A 17,537-nucleotide genomic window follows, 5' to 3' on the forward strand; every position below is an offset into this window, starting at 1 on the left:
CTGAGTGAGTTAACACACAGACATGAGTGCTCTCATATGTTTGCACTGCTAGAAAGTCCTTATAGCTATACAAGTCCCAGGCAGAACCAGCCTCGTGGATGGGTTAAAATCTGTAAGCACATGGAGGACGTGCTAAGCTTTTGTCTGAGGGGCCAGAGAGAAAGGGCCAGAGCTATTGAGTTAATGACTTCCCTTTCCTTCCTTTCTGGTCGATGTCAAGGACCTGTGACCCAGGTGGGAAGAGCTGCCATCAGTGAATGCCAAGGGGCAGTGTGGTATAGTGGCTGGTCTCTAGGGCTTGAAGTCTGGAAATCCTGGGTCTCAAATCTGCCTCAGAAATTTACTGGCTGGGTGACCTTGGTCAATTTACTTAATCGGTCAATTTACTTAATCAGTCAATTAATAAGCATGTATTAAAGGTTTGCTCTGTGCCAGGTACTGGGCTGAGGCTGAGCCGGGAGATTATGGGGACAAAAGTGAAATGATTCCCCACAGTGAGCTTATACTCTTTTGCATGTATGCACACAGAGGTAAATTAAAGGGAATTTTATGGGGCAGATGTGCTAGCAGCTGGAGGAATGTAGTTGAGATGGGGCTGGAGCTGAGCTTTGAAGGAAATAACCTCTCAGTGCTTCAGTTTCCTCATGTGTAAAATGGGGATAACAATAGCCTCTATCTCTCAGAGCTGTTATGAAGACCCAGGGAGATGATGTCTGAAAAATGTTTTGTAAACCACGTAGTACAACATACTGGGGAGTTCTTCCTAATGCAGATCACAGCCCGTCAGTAACTTCAAGAATGGCTGAGGGTACTGCGTCATTGCTCAGGGTCACGACACTAGACTTGGGAGATGCCAGGTCTTCCTGCCTCCCAAGTCTAGCAGCCACGCCACTAGGACACACTGTCTCTCTTCCTTCCCTCCTAATATCATCAAAATAAAAGTCCAGCTGAGATAGGTGGGGGAGGTGTGCCTGAAAGGGCGTAGGACCTGGAATCAGGAGAGCCAAGGGTTCGAATCCTGCTCCTGACATCCGTGAACTCTGAGATTCTGAGCCATCTATGAAATAGGGATAACGTGCACAGGTGGGGGATGACAAAAGTGTTTTTTTTAAACTTAAGTGCTAAAATGATGTTACGATGTAATTTTCCATATTTCTTGCTCCCTTGAGATCACAGAGGCATAAAATTAGAGTTGGAAAGACAACAAAGGTCATAGAACCCAATCTTCTCATTTTATAGGAGAGGAAGGTGGGACCTAGAAAGGTATTATAGGATTGTATTTTCCTCGATTTATAGATGAGGAAACTGAGGCACTGAAAAGTGAAGTGACCTCAGCTTGAATCCTGCTCTAGACACTTACTAGCTGTGTGACCTTGGGCAAGTCACTTAACCTCTGTCTGCCTCACTTTTCTCTTCTGTAAAATGGGGATAATAATACCACCTATCTTTCAGGGTTGTTGTGAGGATGAAATGAGGCATATTGGTAAAGCAGGTTATAAACCCTGAAGAGTTAAACAAATGCTAATTATTACTGCCAACATTTCTTGGGCCTTTTCCTTGAGGTCATTCTGTGTTCCTCCACCTTTCTGGATGACTCCTTGAGATGTCCTTGTAATGCTTCCTCGTACTTTGGGAACTGATCTTTTCATTGGATGAGAATGTACACTGGACCAGTACATCTAGCCCTAATACCAGATTTCCCATGCCTCTAATTCTAGCATCATTTCTTAGCACATAGTAGGACTGAAGATATAAGAATACGGGAGACCTCAGAAGCCATCTGGCCTAACCTCATTTTATTGATGAGAACACTGAAGACGAGAAAGTCAAGTGACTTGGTAAGAGGCAAGGATGGGATTTGAACCCAGGTCCCTGGATTCCAAAGCCAGCGTTCTTTGCTCCCCTCGCCCTCTGGTTCCCAGCCCACAAGTCCTCTTTTGTCCCTTGCCTGCACCATGACTGCCGAAATCCATCACCAAATCTCCTGGGACAGCTTGTGCCAACCTACCCCGAGATAAATGCCTGGGGATACGAGAGTGAAATCGTTTTGGACATTTTGCCAACTGTCATTTATATCAACACCTGATAAGAGAAGAAATAGCCGAAATGTTTGTGAGCTGGAGTCGAGTGATCCCCCATTCCTGTGGGGACCTAATGCGGCAGGGTTTGGAAATGATAGGTCCACATAAACACTGTGGGGCAGGGGTAGGCAGAGGGGCTCATCTTGCATAATACATCATACTCTACTCCAAAGGAGGAGGAGCTTGGGAATTCAGAGATAGTCAAATGGTAGGTACCTAATTATCTTCTTAAAGGTCAGAGGGATGATTTAAAAAGTGGCCACGTTTAAGTCACTCGATTTCTCTTTTAAACCAGCAGTACTTTGGGCCCCTGTGGAAAGGTAGGGGAGCCCATTGACTCATCACTACCACTTTCAGGAGGCCAGTTGTTGGACCCCAAAGGAGGAACTGGGAGGGCTGGTCTAAGGTGCCGGCCACTTAAATCAAGCCATCTGGTGCACTTGGTTAAAGCCGGCCAGCTCATTCTACTCCAGAGGTCCTGGAGTTAGTTGTTTTACAGCGGCCCCTCTGCTCTTAGATTCCTACAGGAGGCATCCCAGCACTGAAGGACAGGCCTGGCCCGGGGGATGCTAAAGGAGAGCCCTCCTCGACATCAGCTGGTGCAAGTCCCTCTTCATCCAGCAGATGTCAACAGCTACTGGCAGATGGGACCTCTGCTGCAAGAGCGGCTTGCAAAGGCCTTGGGGAGGGGTCACAGCAGCAAAGATATCCGAAACAAGCTTTGCTGTATACTAAGCATTCTCCAAAATGTGATCAGGGCCCTTCTCACATTCTCTCTCTCTCTCTCCTCTTCCTTGTCTCTTCTTTTTTCCTATCTTCTTCTTTCTCTTTTCTCCCTTTTCCTTCTATTTTCTATCCTCTTTCCCTTTTCTCCCGCCTTCTCCTCCTCCTTTTCCTTCTCCTTCTCCTTCTATCTCTCTTTCACTCCCCCCCCCAGTACTTTTAGGAAGACAATTTCTTTCCTTTCTCATCCCTTCCCCCAAAATTGCAAGGAATAAATCAAAATTTAGGGTTTTTTTGTCACAGGCAGATAATACACGTTCTCTCTCCCTCTTCCTATCTTCCCTTCTCTCTCTTCCCTGTTCCCCCCCTTTCTTTTGAAAGTGTAAATAACTCAAAAGATAATAACAATTGTTAACATTTTTGCAATGCTTTATAGGCTTAAAAAGTGTTTCACAGAACCATGAAATTTGAGAATTAGAAAGGATCATACCAACAGTCATCTAATCTAACCTATCCATGAAAGGAACTCCCCTACCTGAACAAATAAATGGTCATCTCGGCTCTGCTAGAAGATCTGCCAGCAGGGGGCGCTCTCCCATGGGGCCGCCTGTCCACTGTTGGACAGCGCTGCTGGTTTGGAAGGTTTTCTGGCATCAAATTGAGACTGGCTTCCTTTCAGTTTCCCTGCTGCTCCTGGTCCTGCCCCGAAGCCAAACAGAACAAGTCTAACCCACTCCTCCCACCCTGAAAGCCTTCCAATTCCATGCCCTCTCTCCTGTGCTGCCCCAAGTCATCCTTTCTCTAGGCTAAAGATGGCCAGGTCCTCAAATGACTACTCAGAACCACTCTGTGGTTATCCACACTTTACAGATGAGGGAAACAAGGCTCAGAGAGGGAGTGTCTTACTCTGTGGCCACACAGTGAGTAAGTGATACAGCCAGACTTTGAACTGAGTCTTCTCACCCTTCCCTCTATGGCAGACTCCTTCATGTCATAAATCCTTCCCCATTCCCCCCTTTGGAGGTTTCTCTTTCACCTTCTTCCCAATTCCTGGGGCAAAGGGGAAGGATCAATCCATTGGCTACTTCCTGTTGCTGCTTGGAACTCATCACTCAATCTTTCCTCTTTGCAATTTCAGGCAGTCCTTAATCCCACCCTTTTCTCATTCTTGTTTTTCTCATCTTGTTCACTCATTTTTCAGTCACGTCTGACTCTTCATGACTCCATTTGGGGTTTTCTTGGCAGAAATACTGGAGTGGTTTGCTATTTCCTTCTCCAGTTCATTTTACAGAAGAGGAAACTGAGGCCAACAGTAAGATGTGACTTGCCCTGGGTCGCACAGCTAGTATGCACCTGAGTCCAGATATGAACTTAGGAAGATGAGTCTTCCAGACTCCAAGCCTAGCGCTCTGTGCACTGTGGCGCCACCTAGCTGCCTTGTTGTCATCTGCCAACTTCCAAATTCATGAACTGGTTGATGACTTTGGCATCTGGCTCCTGCCTCTCCTGCTACCATCTTCAGAGACACTGGTGTTTAAGTTCATAATCCCTCTAACATCTTGACTGCACAATTCTTCAAACTCTCCTACCCCAGCAGCTTCTTTTCTCTGCCCGCTTCTAGTCATGAACCTTCAATGTCCTTTGGTACTTTAGATGCTACCATTTGGAAAAAAAAAAAAAAAAAGGTGCTTCCTCCAAGATCAGGAACCTGGAAATTCCCTTTGTGACCACAGCCTTTCCCACTCCATCCCCCGAACTAAACCTGCTCTGTGCCTTCCATCCCAATCCTTCAATCCTCCCAATCCCTCTACCTCATCTCTCCCACTCTGACATCTCATCTCCATGGCTAGCTTTGACCCCCCGAGGCTGCCACTGGCTACTACCCCAGAAACCCTTGCCTTCCTGATTTCAGATCATTCCCAATCTGGGAAACCCCCCTCATCCGATTTGTGATCTCCTGCAGCTAGGTGGTTGGATACTGCACAGAGTACTGGGCCTGGAGTGAGGAAGCCCCCACCTCAGTGGGCAAATCACATAACCCTGTTTGCCTCAGTTTCCTCACCTGTAAAATGAGCTGGAGAAGAAAAGGACAAACCACTCCAGTATCTCTGCCAAGAAAACCCCAAATGGGCTCATAAAGAGGCAGACACACCGAAATGACTGAACAAGGCTGAACATCATTGTAAAAACAAAACAGAAGCCAAAACCAAAACCCAACACAGAACTCAGCTGGCTTCAGTTTCCTCTGACCTCCTCGCCCAGGTTTCTTTGGCCTCACCGTCATTTTCTCCTGGACTGCTCTGCTTCAGCTGACATTATAGACCACACCGTCCTACTAGACTCCCTCTCCTCCCTGGGTTGCAGAACCACCTCAATCCTCCAGATCTCCTTCCCCTTTTACCAATTCTTCTCTGTCTCTTTTGTCAACTCCTTAACCTTTCCCTGACTCCCTGCAGCAGCTGCCTTCTCCCAACACAAGCTTTCTTGGAGAGCTCATTCAGGCTCACTTCTGCTTCACCCAGCCTCCAGCTCCTGACCTCAGATATGCATCTCTAACGGCCCAAGGGCCGCGTCCACCTGGCAGTCCCTTCAGGACTCAGACTCACCGTGCCCCAAACACTTTATTAACCTTTCTCTCAAAGCTTGATCTTCTACCTGACTTTGCTGTTTCTGTCAGGGGTCTTGCCATTTATCCAGTGAGTGTCTCATGTTTGAGACCTGTCAGCTTCTAACCTTGGGCTTTTTTCTCTCTCTCTCTCACCTCTCATAGCCAATAAATTGACAACCCCTGTGTATTTGACTTCTACAATCTCTCTTCTATCCACTCTTTTTTCTTCTGAGGCAGCATGGTCCAAAGGGAATGCTAGACTGGAATCAGGAGGGGCCTGGGTGCCAATCCTGCCTGCAACTCTTATTCACTGGGTGATAATCGTGGGTGAATAACTCAATTTTCTGAACTGACTTTTGTCTTCTGTAAAATGTGGATATTTCTAATACCTCCCTCATAGGGTTGTTAAAAAGCACTCTGTAAATTTGAATACACACACACACACACACACACACATATGTGTGTGATATAAATGTTGGCTATTACTATAATTGTCTGACTGCCCCTGCCATGGCCCAAGCCCTCATCACCATCTGCCTGAGTCATCGCAGGAGCCTTCAGCAGGAGGTCTTCTTCTCTCCCATCTCTTCCATTTCCAATCCATCCTTCATATTGCTAACTGACTAATCTGTCAAGTACACACATCTGGTTATGTCCATCCTGTGCTCCAGACCTCTCAGTGGTTTCCTGCTGCCTATGGGGTCAAGTCCTAACAGCTTAACTTTACTCTAGCTCTCCACATTCCAGGCCCATCTCCTCTGTGTGTTACTGTAGTCTACAAACCACATCTTGGGCTGGGATGGGATAGGTTCTGGACATGTCGTCTCTCCCACCGAAACCAGAAACTCCACTGGGGCAGAGACTGGTGTCTTATCTCAGGTTTCAGTCTCCCCCATGGCCTCACACACAGTCATTGCTTTATAAGTATTCCTGGAATGGGAATTTGCAATAGACTTCCTGCTGTTGGCTTGGATATTTTAAATTATAATGTCCTCATAGAGGTAAGGAATTCACTGCTAGATCAGATGCCAAAGCAGACAGATACCAGGAAGGGAAGAAAGTAAGGGGCTTTCTTCCGTCCTTTCTTTTTGTGGGATAATTTCTCACTGATTTAGTATAAGACGGGGAATAAACCCCCCTCCCAAAGCCTGGGGAAAGTGTCTGGGGAGCCTTCAGGCTTGCTTTCCTTCCTTCCTATTGTTTTTTCTTTTCTGTTTTTATTTGTGTGCTTAAAGGACCAGGGGACAAGAGTCCCTGTGGAATTCAGAAGGACCAGGACCCTGGACTTCTGCCTTCAGCCTCAGCAGCTGATGCATATGGAGGTGTTTTATTTTTCTCCTGGGGGAATCAGTTGCTAAACTTTGCTCTGGACACTGCCTCTCATGTTTCATTGAGAAGCAACTGACTGCAAGGGCTTTTGTCGTTGTAAAAATACATTGGTATCAGGAGGAAATTCTCTTGGAAGAGGGGTGGATTGCTGCTTTAAAAAGGAAATCAATCTCTCCAGAATTTTTAGGGTGTGTGTGTATGCATGCCTGAGAAACTTACATAGCTGACTTACCTCAATTCCCTGGGTGTCCTCGACGAACCTCCTGCTGACAGAGAGCAGCGCCTCCTTTGGCCACTCATGGAACCAGTCGATAGCTGTGCAGGTTACCAAAGCTGGAAACTTGCGAGATCTCACTCTCAGAGTGTGACCAACAGGAGAGAAGCACAAAATAACCTGCAGAGAGATGGGGGGTGGGGAGAGAAGTCAGGGGAGGGCACAAATAATGATCTTTCTACTCAGATAATGGAAGGGAGGAAGGGCTGGTCATGGCAATAAGCCCGAGTGGTCTTCCTGATGAAATGTCCCCTCATCCAATGAAGATGCCCTTCCCTAGAAATGCTTCTCAGTGCCTTCCCCTCTGGGGTTACCTTTCCATCTACTCTGAATGGATTTTGAACGGACCTATTGATAGATACCTGTTCTCTCTCTCGCCCATTAGAATGTAAGCTCCATGAGGGAGGCGACTGGTTTTTGTTTTGTTTTGTTTTCTCTTTGCATCCCCAAGGCTTAGCACAATACCTCCCTCCCTGGAGGCAGTTAATAAATGCTTGGTTATTAATTGATATATACGAGCAACAGTAAGTTTTTGCCTTAAAACACTGGCTGGCCCTCTCCTTCCCCCTTCCCCTTTCTTCTCTTTCACGCATCTCTCAGGAGGGGTTCTCATCTGGATAGGTTTCAAAATCAGGAGGGCAATCACAACTGGGAATGCCCACCCAACACCGTGAGACTCAAGGAACTCATCTGAAAGCTGGGATCAAAGACTCAGAGGCAGAAGGGGCCTTAGACCTGTCATTTCAATATAATTCCATTTAATTAAAAAAGAAACTATGCAGTCTATGCTTAGGGCACTGAATTTTCCCACTTGACTTGAAGTACTGGACTCTTAGTTGAAATGCTGGCTCTGTCACTGACCACCTGGGTGACTGTGGACAAGTCACTTCCTCTCAGTTTCCCCAGGAATAAAATGTAGGAGTTAAATTAGATCTAAGATCATGGCTCTAAAGGTGTAAGAGTGTCCAGGAGTCATGTGGTCCAACCTCCTCATTTTATAGATGAGGAAATTGAGGCTTGGGGAAGTCAAGTGACTTGTTTATAGTCACACAGAAAGTAGAGAGCAGAGATGTGATTTGAACTCAGGGCTTCTGATGCAAGAACTAGTATTCTTTCCATGTGACCTTGATTTCTGGTGTTCCTTCCAGCCCTATACATGACTATGATACTATGATCTGAAGTGCCAGGCAACTCTTTTACTTTGCTGAAGAGGACAGGGCAGCAATTTGACCAGTGTCACATAGGTTGTCAACGGCAGGGCTGATTGGGATTTGAACTGAGTCTCTGCTTCCAAATCAAGCACTCTTTCCGCACTTTGGAGTCAGGTTAAACAACATTTCCCCTGCAAGGGACTTTTATTCTCTTGCATATTCCTAAAGTAATGAGGACTTCTGCTAAAACACACTCCCACAGTGAACAAATCTAATTGAAAACATGTGTGCACACAGAAAGATAATTTCTGATTTAAAGTTTTAAGAAGATTGATTTTTTTTTTGCAAGGGAAGGGTGTCTAGCTGTACCAGACCTTAAATTGTATCATAAAGCAGCAATCATCAAAACTGCTTGGTGCTGACTGAGAAACAGAGTGGTAGATCAGAGGAATAAGTTAGGTATACAAGACACAGTAGTCAATGACCACAGTGATCTACTGTTTGAAAAATGCAAAGACCTCAGTTTCTGGGATAAGAACTCACTATTTAACAAAAACTGCTGGGAAAACTGGAAAAGAGTGTGGCAGAAACCAGGCATAGACCAATATCTTACACCCTACACCAAGATAAAGTCAAAATGGGTACATGATTTAGGTATAAAGGCTGATACTCTAAGCAAACTGGGAGAGCAAGGAATAGTTTACCTGTCAGATTTATGGAGAACAGAAGAATTTATGGCCAAACAGGAGATAGACAACATTACAAAATGCAAAATGGATAATTTTGATTACACTAAATTGAAAAGTTTTTGCACAAACAAAGCCAATGCAACCAAAATTAGAAGGGAGGCAGAAAGCTGGGAAACAATTTTTACAGCCAGTGTCTCTGATAAGGGCCTCATTCCTAAAATATATAGAGAACTGACTCAAATTTATAAGAATACAAGTCATTCCCCAATTGACAAATGGTCAAAAGACATGAACAGGCAGTTTTCAGAGGAAGAAATTAAAGCTCTCTATAGTCAAATGAAAAAGATGCTCTAAATCACTATTGATTTAGAGAAATGCAAATCAAAACAACTCTGAGGTACCATAACACACCTATCAGATTGGCTAACATGCCAAAACAGGAAAATTATAATATTGGAGAAGATGTGGGAAAACTGGAACATTAATGCATTGTAGGTAGAGCCATGAACTGACCCAACCATTTTGGAGAGCAATTTGGAACCATGCCCAAAGGGCTATAAAAATGTGCATATCCTTTGACTCAGCAACATCACTTCTAGGGCTATATCCCAGAGAGATCATAAAAATGGGAAAAGGACCCACATGTACAAATATATTTATAGCAGCTATTTTTGTGGTGGCCAAGAATTGGAAATTGAGGGGATGCCCATCAGTTGGGGAATGGCTGAACAAGTTGTGGTATATGAATGTAATGGAATACTATGGTGCTATAAGAAACAATGAACAGGCAGACTTCAGAAAAATCTGGAAAGACTCATATGAACTGATGCTGAGTAAAATAAGCAGAACCAGGAGAACATTGTACACAGTAACAGCCACATCGTGTGATGAATAACTTTCATAGACTTGGGCTTTCTCAGCAATGCAAGGATCTAAGACAACTCCAAAAGACTTGTGATGGAAAATGCTGTCCACATCCAAAGAAAGAACTATGGGGCCTGAATGCAGATCAAAGTATCCTATTCAATCTCTTTTTTCTTTTGTTATTTTGTTTTGTTTCTTCTTTATTGTGGTTCTTCCCATTGGTTCTAATACTTTTTTATAACATGACTAATGGGAAAATATGTTTAATATGAATGTACATATAGAGCCTATATCAGATTGCATGCCATTTTCAGAAGGGTGGAGGGGGGAAGGGGAGACAATTGAAAACTCAAAAGCTTATGGAAGTGAATGTTAAAAACTAAAAATAAATTAATTTGTTAAAAATAAAACAGAAGGTTGATTTTTTTATGTATCACAAGGCTTTACTGAATACTAGTGATACTAGTAGCTCATATTTCTATTGCCCTTAAACATTTGAAAAGTGCTTTACATATGTTATCTCATTGGAGTCTTTCAATAAACCTGAGGAGTAGGTGCTATTATTGTCTTCATTTACAGATGGGGAAACTGAGGCTTAGGGGGTGAAATGACTTGGTTACATGCTTTGTGAATGTCTGAGGCAAGGTTTAGACACAAGTCTTTCCGACTCCAAGGTCATCACTCTGGCCAACGTGTTTGTATCTGGGTGGGGATTTTAATGTTGTAGATGGGAGACTCTCCTCAGGAAACTGGAGATTGGAGGATGATAGAGTCATAGAGTTGGACACATGTGCCCTCACAGAATATCCAGGCCTGACCTGTTCTAGGACCTTGGACAGCAACTAGACCATAGTGGGCACTCAATCAAGTGGAATGAGCTTTGAATTCAGAGCTGGAGGACTTGGATTCAGATCCTGATGGTGCGACCTTGGACACACCATTTCACTTCTCTAGGACTCCATTTCCTCAAACGAAGAAAAGAAGGGGTTGGACCTCAACTAATGGTTTCTACTGTCCCTTCCAGATCTAATTCTAGGCTTGCCTTCTGGCAGCTTAAAATCTAGGCAGGCCATGTTTCCTCAGCAAGCCTATCCTCTCTGCTTCCCAGGGCTTAGTCCAGACAAGGTCACACTTGTTCTTTGCTCTGAAATCTTTTAGGGTTAGCAAGTGCCAGGCCCAACTAGGGCCCCTTTCTTCACATGGTGAAGGAGGAGAAAGGGCCTCATTTTCTTTATTTGTTAACAAAAAGGAGTCTCTGCTCTTTACTACCATGTTACTTTGGGTGAGTCAATTAAACAGCTTTCTGCCTCAGTTTCCCCATCTGTAAAATAAGGAGATTTGAACTAGATGGAAGTTGAGCTCCCTTATTGCCCTAGATGTAGGATCTTATGAAAGTTTTGGGTTTTTACCAGTATATCACAAGGCCTCCTTTTACTTATGAATGGAATGTTAACCTACAGAATATAGTATCTACAGTTTTATTTTTGCCATGAGCTAACAACTAAGTTGGAGGGCCTCTAATCGGATGATAAACTGTTCAAGAGAAAGGGTCTTTGCCACCTACTTCTCTTTCACTCCTCATGGGAACACAGGCAGGTGCTCAACAGTCTTCCTTCTTAAACTCCAAACTGAAGGAAAGAGTGACAGATAACAGAAGGACGACGTTTATTCAGCGGTTACTGTACAATGGACATTGGCCAAAGTTCTAGGGATACAAATACAAGACAATACCTGAAGGGGACAGAATCATGTAGAGTACGGTTTAGAGATGACTGAGAAATGAGGAGGCCTGGATCCAGGCAAATCAGAGCCCAGCTACTCACCAGGGTCAGAGCCTCAGTGATTCTGATGGGAGGGGCACCCAGTCATTCCTCCAGACTCCATTTCCTATCTCCAAATGTTTGCAGAAAGGCCCCAAGCCCTGGAATAGCTTTCCTTCTCCCAACCCTTCTTTTGCGATGCTGGGATCCCAAGGGCCATCTCCTTAGCCCAGTAGAGGCTGCCTTGGTAGCTGCATGGTCTGAATGTAAGCCCTTCCCTGCCCTTCCCCCAGGAACCCAAGGACGACTCCAGAGAAGCCACAGAGGATGCTATGGAAACTCCCAGAGGGATCAATCAATGCTTCAAATGTTTCCTTACAGAATCCCTCCATGCTTCTGGGCTAATGGAAGCTTAAATGCTAAGAGTCCCCTGAAGAAGCCTGTTGGTGTTGTTTGTATTTAGATTTTTTAAAGAGACAGGTGCTCTTTGGTTGTCTACCCTGAGCTTCTGGCAAATGAAACTGGCATGGTGGAAATTAGCTGGAATAAATTGAATCCTGTCCCCTTCAATATGTCTTCTGGCTCAAGAATTTTCCTTAGTATCTGGAATGATGGCATGGCCTATGGAGCTGCCTCCAAATTCAAGTTGCAAAGAGCTCAGAAGAATTCTTGTTGAGATTGGAAAAATGTTGGCAGTCATAAAAACACAGAATGTGAGCTCTGGGAAACCCTGGGTCTTTGGGAAGCTTACATCAGCTTTACTCATTAGTATTGTTACTGCTGTTGGTGGTCCAATACCCCGGTTCTAAAGCTGATGAAACTGAGGCCCAGGATAGTAAAACAACTTACCCAAGGTCATGAAGAGAGTTAATGAAAAGAGGTAGGATTGGAACCTGGATCCCATGACTCAAGACCACATTCTTTGCCACTGAATTTGGAGTTATGAGACCTCTATTTGGGAGCCAGTTTGACTATTATGACAGTGTGATGCTGGGAAAATCATTTCCTTTCTCTGAATCTCTGTCTCCTCATCTATGAAAAGAGGGGGCTGGATTCTGAGGCCCCTTCTGGCTCTACATGACCCACTGTGTTCTTACGGCCAGTTCTTATCTCAATGGGAAACACAGGGAGTCTACCTGCTCGCATAGGCAGTGTACCGGCTCCAGCTTCAAGACCATGCTTCAAGCCCCTTCCCTCCCTTCTATATTCGTATCCCCAGTGCTAGCACATTGCTTGGCACACAGTAAATACTTAATACACACTTTTCCTTCATTCATATGAATAATCACCATGGACACTTCCAACTTAGAAAATCTCTCCTAAAAATGGGTCTGAAGGTCCCAGGGAACATGAGAAGCAAAGTTAAAAGAAAGAAAAATAATGAAAGATAGGGATATAAGACTGCTGAAGCAATGAGGATTTAAAAGAAAGAAAGAAAGGAAAAACACCTGTCGGTGGAGCAACGTTCTTTCTTAAAAGTAAATATTCATATGTAAAAATGAACCCTTAAATGAGCCTATATGCGCTTCCTGTGACTATAAACGCAGGGATGCCACAGATTTGCTTTTGGAATCTATACCATAGAATTTTCTATTCTAGTCACCTTTTCCTGCCCACACAGGTATTCATTGTGACTCCTTTGTAATGATCTCGTTTTCATTGTGTGTTGGACTGTATTCCAATGTCTTTGAGCTATGATCTCATCATGAGTATCTATTTCTTTGTGCCTCGCCAACAGGACTCACTCTATTTCATCAGGTAATGGAAATGTGAATTGCCAAAGCTATCCCATTTCTTTTCCAGTTGATCGAGTTTGTTTTTAGACCGAAACAACACTTTCTTTCCTATTTACCTCATAAAGCTTTTACCTGGAAGTCCTGGGTGCATTTATCCTCAAAGGCTCTCAAGAGTCCTCAGGAATAAGATGTGACCCAAGGATGAGCGTGCCTGGAGGAGTCCTGGGGCCTTGATGAGAAACATTCCCAACATGTGAATGCTTTATCCTCTTAATATTGACTCTTCCGAAATCCCCCTCCAGGTTTTCTTTGGACAGGCTTTTACCAGCTTCACTGATGCCATTACCTGTCCTTTTGACCAAGTCCAAGTTTGACAGAACAAATCCTTTTATGAAGGGGATTTGTCTGTGAAGTTGGGATTCAGTCAAAGGACTGTCCTTGAAGACCCAGAGGGCCATGTGTAGCCACGAGGCTGCAGGTTCCCCGCCCCTGGTTTAGGCCATTCTTTCCCAAGTAAAATAAGCCAGAAGAACCAAACAAACAGTGGGATAATTAAAGCTAAAAACCCCTCTACTTGAACTTTTCTGGACAGTGTAACATAAGGCAGGGGCAGGGACTTTTGCTTGTGTAACCAGAAGATGCATGAGGCAGTGAAGGAGGGCTGCATTTGTAGTCAGAGGACATGGGTTCAAATCCTGACTCCCTGTGTACATGTATAACATTGTTTGCCTTCTTAAGGAGAGGGGGAGGAGCCAAAGGGAGGGAGAGAAGTTAGCACTCAAAATTTTATTTTACGTATAATTGGAAAAAATAAAATACTTGAAAAAATTATTCATGATATGAATGCGCATGTAGAATCTATATCAAATTGCTTATCTTGTCAAGGGAAGGGAAGAGAAAAAAAGGAGGGAAAGAATTTGGAACTCAAAATTTAAAAAAACAAGGTAAAAATTTTTGTTTACATGTATTTGATAAAAAAATAAAAATAAAAACAAGGTATGATATCTAGTCAGGAGGCTTCTATATATCTTAGAAACCTTCACTTTATTAGATTTGGCCCAAACTTATGGCCTGAGACTTTTCTGGACCTTGACTCTACCACCTAAAGCAGCAGCTATCACTCTTAGCTCTAGGATTTTTCTGAAGTCATTGATCAAAATTTCAAGCAGCCAAAAACCTCCTAAGGGTAGTCCAGAGCCATAGACAGATGCCTGTTTCCACACGTATGCTAAGCCATTAATGGCTCAGCCATCATTACTCAAGTCCAGATATTGAGCTGGTTCCAAATGTACCTAAATGTACTATCCTAAGGAAAGCACGAAGGGGTGATACTCCAAGGAGTTAGTTTTATGCAACTAGCATTTACATAGGCCATGAATCTCATGAAATCTTAAATCCTCTCACACCCCTGGGAGGTTGGTGCCATTATTATCCTTTACAGATGGGGAAACTGAGGCAGAGGTTAAGTGACTTGCCCAGGGTCACATAGCTAGTAAGTGTCTGAGGGAGGTTTTGACTCAGGACTTCCTGATTCCAAGTCTAATGCTCTATCCACTATGCCACTTAACTATTAAATATATTTCTTCATCCGTCTTCATAAAGAACTACAGATTAAAGTTTGTAGAATGTCTTGATCTCCCCAGATGGTCAGTGATGAAGTATTATTGTCCAACCAATTAATCAGTGAGTCTTTATTGAAGGCCTACTATGTTCAATATGAATTCAATACAAGGTAGGCTGGGAGGGAAGGCACTAGCACTTGGGTGGGGGGATGGTGCTTGGGATGTTTCTATATGAGGCAGAGGTAAGGAGGAAATGTATGTCAGGCACGAGTGACGGCCAGTCAAAAGACACAGGTATGGGAGATGGAGTGTCCTGTGAGAGGGACAGAGACAAGGAGAGTCTGGTGGGATTCCAAAGTGTGGAAGTAAGAGGAATTTCCAACAAGGCTGGAATTTTCAGACTGGGGTCAGACTGGGAAGGATTTTGAAAGCTAATCAGAGAAGATGATATTTGATTCTAGAGATAATAGAGAACCACTGGATCTGATTGAGGAGGAGAATCAAACGGTCAGATCTGCGCTTAAAGAGAATTACTTTGGAAGGAGTTGGGAAGATGGACGAGAGGGGGGAGGGGCTTGATCTCCGGGTTCTGAAAGTTTCCTCATTTTTCTTACTATTCTAGGCTCATCTCAAGGGTCCATAATTTCATCCATGTGGCTAGTCCCTTTTCCAACAGAAGTCACAACCTCCTCCATGTCTTACGATTTCAATGGCAGAAAAATAGTCATCGTCCAATGGTCCTCCTTCTGGCAATGAGCCTCTCTGAGCTTGGCCAGGCCTGTCGTCAGCTGTCAGGTGTATTAGCTATTGCTGGACGTGAACTTAGTGCCTTTTTAGTTTGGAAGAACATGTCGGGGCTTGAACGTTTGCAGAACAACCCTAGTGACCTCAAGGTCATCGTCATACCATGATGAGGGGTGGGAGTAGGTAGAAGTCTTTAAACTACAGCTGGTTTTTAAAAGCATAAATTTTTAAACTGACCTTAAAGCTGAGAAAGACAGCAACCTTCATCTTGCATATCTAATATCTAGCCAAATTTCTCCTTTGTGACTCATGAAGGAATAACTTGTGCTTTTAAAAGTGAACCAAATTCTATGGCTACTACTTTGTTAGAGTAGTGACAGAGGCAACGCAGGGACTCTGGGCCAGGTTTTGGAGGCAGCAGCAGGGACCTACCCACTGTTGCTTAAGTAAGTAAGGTTTCTGTGCCCTATGGCAATCAGCCAGGATATAAACCAAAGCAGGCTGGAAGGTGGCTGGGTCAAGGAAAGCCAATAAAAGAGAGATTACAAAGGGAAACTCTCATTCTGCAAGGAAAAACACAAGGGCACATGGCCACAACTTTGAGATGATGTTCGGTGCCCATCCATCAGTTCTGAATGGGAGCCAATGACAGACCGTCTGGATTACCCCGTAATGGAAGCTGTGCCATGGGGCTTGTGGGTAACGTCTTCTCACTGTCCCTGCATTCCCACTGGGGATTGGTGTTCAGTGGTGAGCATGGTTAATGGGGTGGGAACTCCACAGAATTCAGCTTGACCTGCCAGGTGGGCTCACTGGTCCTTGTCAGACAGTCAGTTTGCCTTGGCTCCTAGCTCAAAGGAGATGGAAAGAAGGCTCCAAGCAAAAGAAAAGAAAAGAAAAAGGCGTGGTCTTGGAAAGAAATTATTTTCAATGAGTTAGAGAGGACAAGCCATCTAAACCCAAGACTGAATGAGGATGACATAAATTGACCCTGACGTGTGCCGTGTCATACTGTGACATCATTGGGTCCCTCCTACTATACCAAAGCTGAGCCTTTAGGGCTTTGCCCCAGGCACTGGCAGGTTCAGTAATTTGACAACCCGTATTTGTGCCAGTCAGGATCTGAATCCAGATCTTGCTTCCCGTAAGGTTGGTCATCTACCCATTATGCCATTCCAATCATCACAACAAACCTTCAAGATACAGCAGGGAAGTAGGGACCTTATTCCAATTTTTCAGATGAGAAAACTGAGGTTTAGAGACAGTAAGTGATTGATTTTTAATAGAGACAGTAAGTGATTTGTCCAAGGTCACAGAAAATCGCAGGATCTCAGAGTCGGAAGACACTTTCAAGGTTATCCATCTCACCCACCTTGTCCCTAAACAAGGAAGTGGTGTGTTAGCTGAACCTTGAGAAGATTCAAGGATCTCAAGAGGCAGAAATGAGGAAGAACAGTGTTCCAGACAGGGACTGCCATTGCAAAAGCCTAGAGGCAAGAGATAGAACATTGTGTGCAAGGAAAAATAGAATAGAATGGTTTGACTGGATGAGAAATAGCATGGGAGGAGTGGGGTGGACAGACCGCAGAGGACTTTAAAGGTCAAACAGAGGACTTGGTATTTTTTCTTAGAGGCCACAAGCAGGCCCTGATGCTTTGTGAGCAGCAGGTAGCTGTGTAGTAGATGGATTAGAACAGGAAGACGCCAGAGGCAAGGAGACCAATTAGGAGGATATTACCACAGTCTAGTCAAGAGGTGATCAGGGCCTGAACTAGGGCGTTGGCTGTGAGAAACGTGGAAATACTAATGACTGCCTAATGAGGAGAGGAGCGTCTCTCCTCAGGTGTGAATCAATGTCTCCTGTTATTGTTTCCAGAACTGTGAATTTACATACAAAAGGACCTAAAGAATCCTGTCAAGGTAGCAGCCTCAGGGAAAAGGAGAAGAAAGGGCGAATCCCTGACCCTTTTAGGCAGTAATGGATTCATGGGGATTATAGGGATAGAAGAGAAGGTC

General features: G+C 44.2%; 1 protein-coding gene across 2 annotated transcripts in view; it reads right to left on the reverse strand.

Moving 5' to 3' along the window:
* The window catches only part of LOC114050436 (dynein heavy chain 11, axonemal-like), a 315,578-nt gene that overhangs the window by 90,868 nt on the left and 207,173 nt on the right, over positions 1-17,537 (reverse strand). For both annotated transcript variants that reach the window (XM_027872110.1, XM_027872109.1), the window contains exon 55: positions 6,974-7,135. In XM_027872110.1, coding sequence (XP_027727911.1) covers positions 6,974-7,135 — 162 coding nt within the window. The remainder of the gene's footprint in view (positions 1-6,973; positions 7,136-17,537) is intronic.

The sequence above is a fragment of the Vombatus ursinus genome, unplaced genomic scaffold (assembly GCF_900497805.2).
Source record: "Vombatus ursinus unplaced genomic scaffold, bare-nosed wombat genome assembly UNPS02014799.1, whole genome shotgun sequence".
Taxonomy (NCBI): Eukaryota; Metazoa; Chordata; class Mammalia; order Diprotodontia; family Vombatidae; genus Vombatus; species Vombatus ursinus.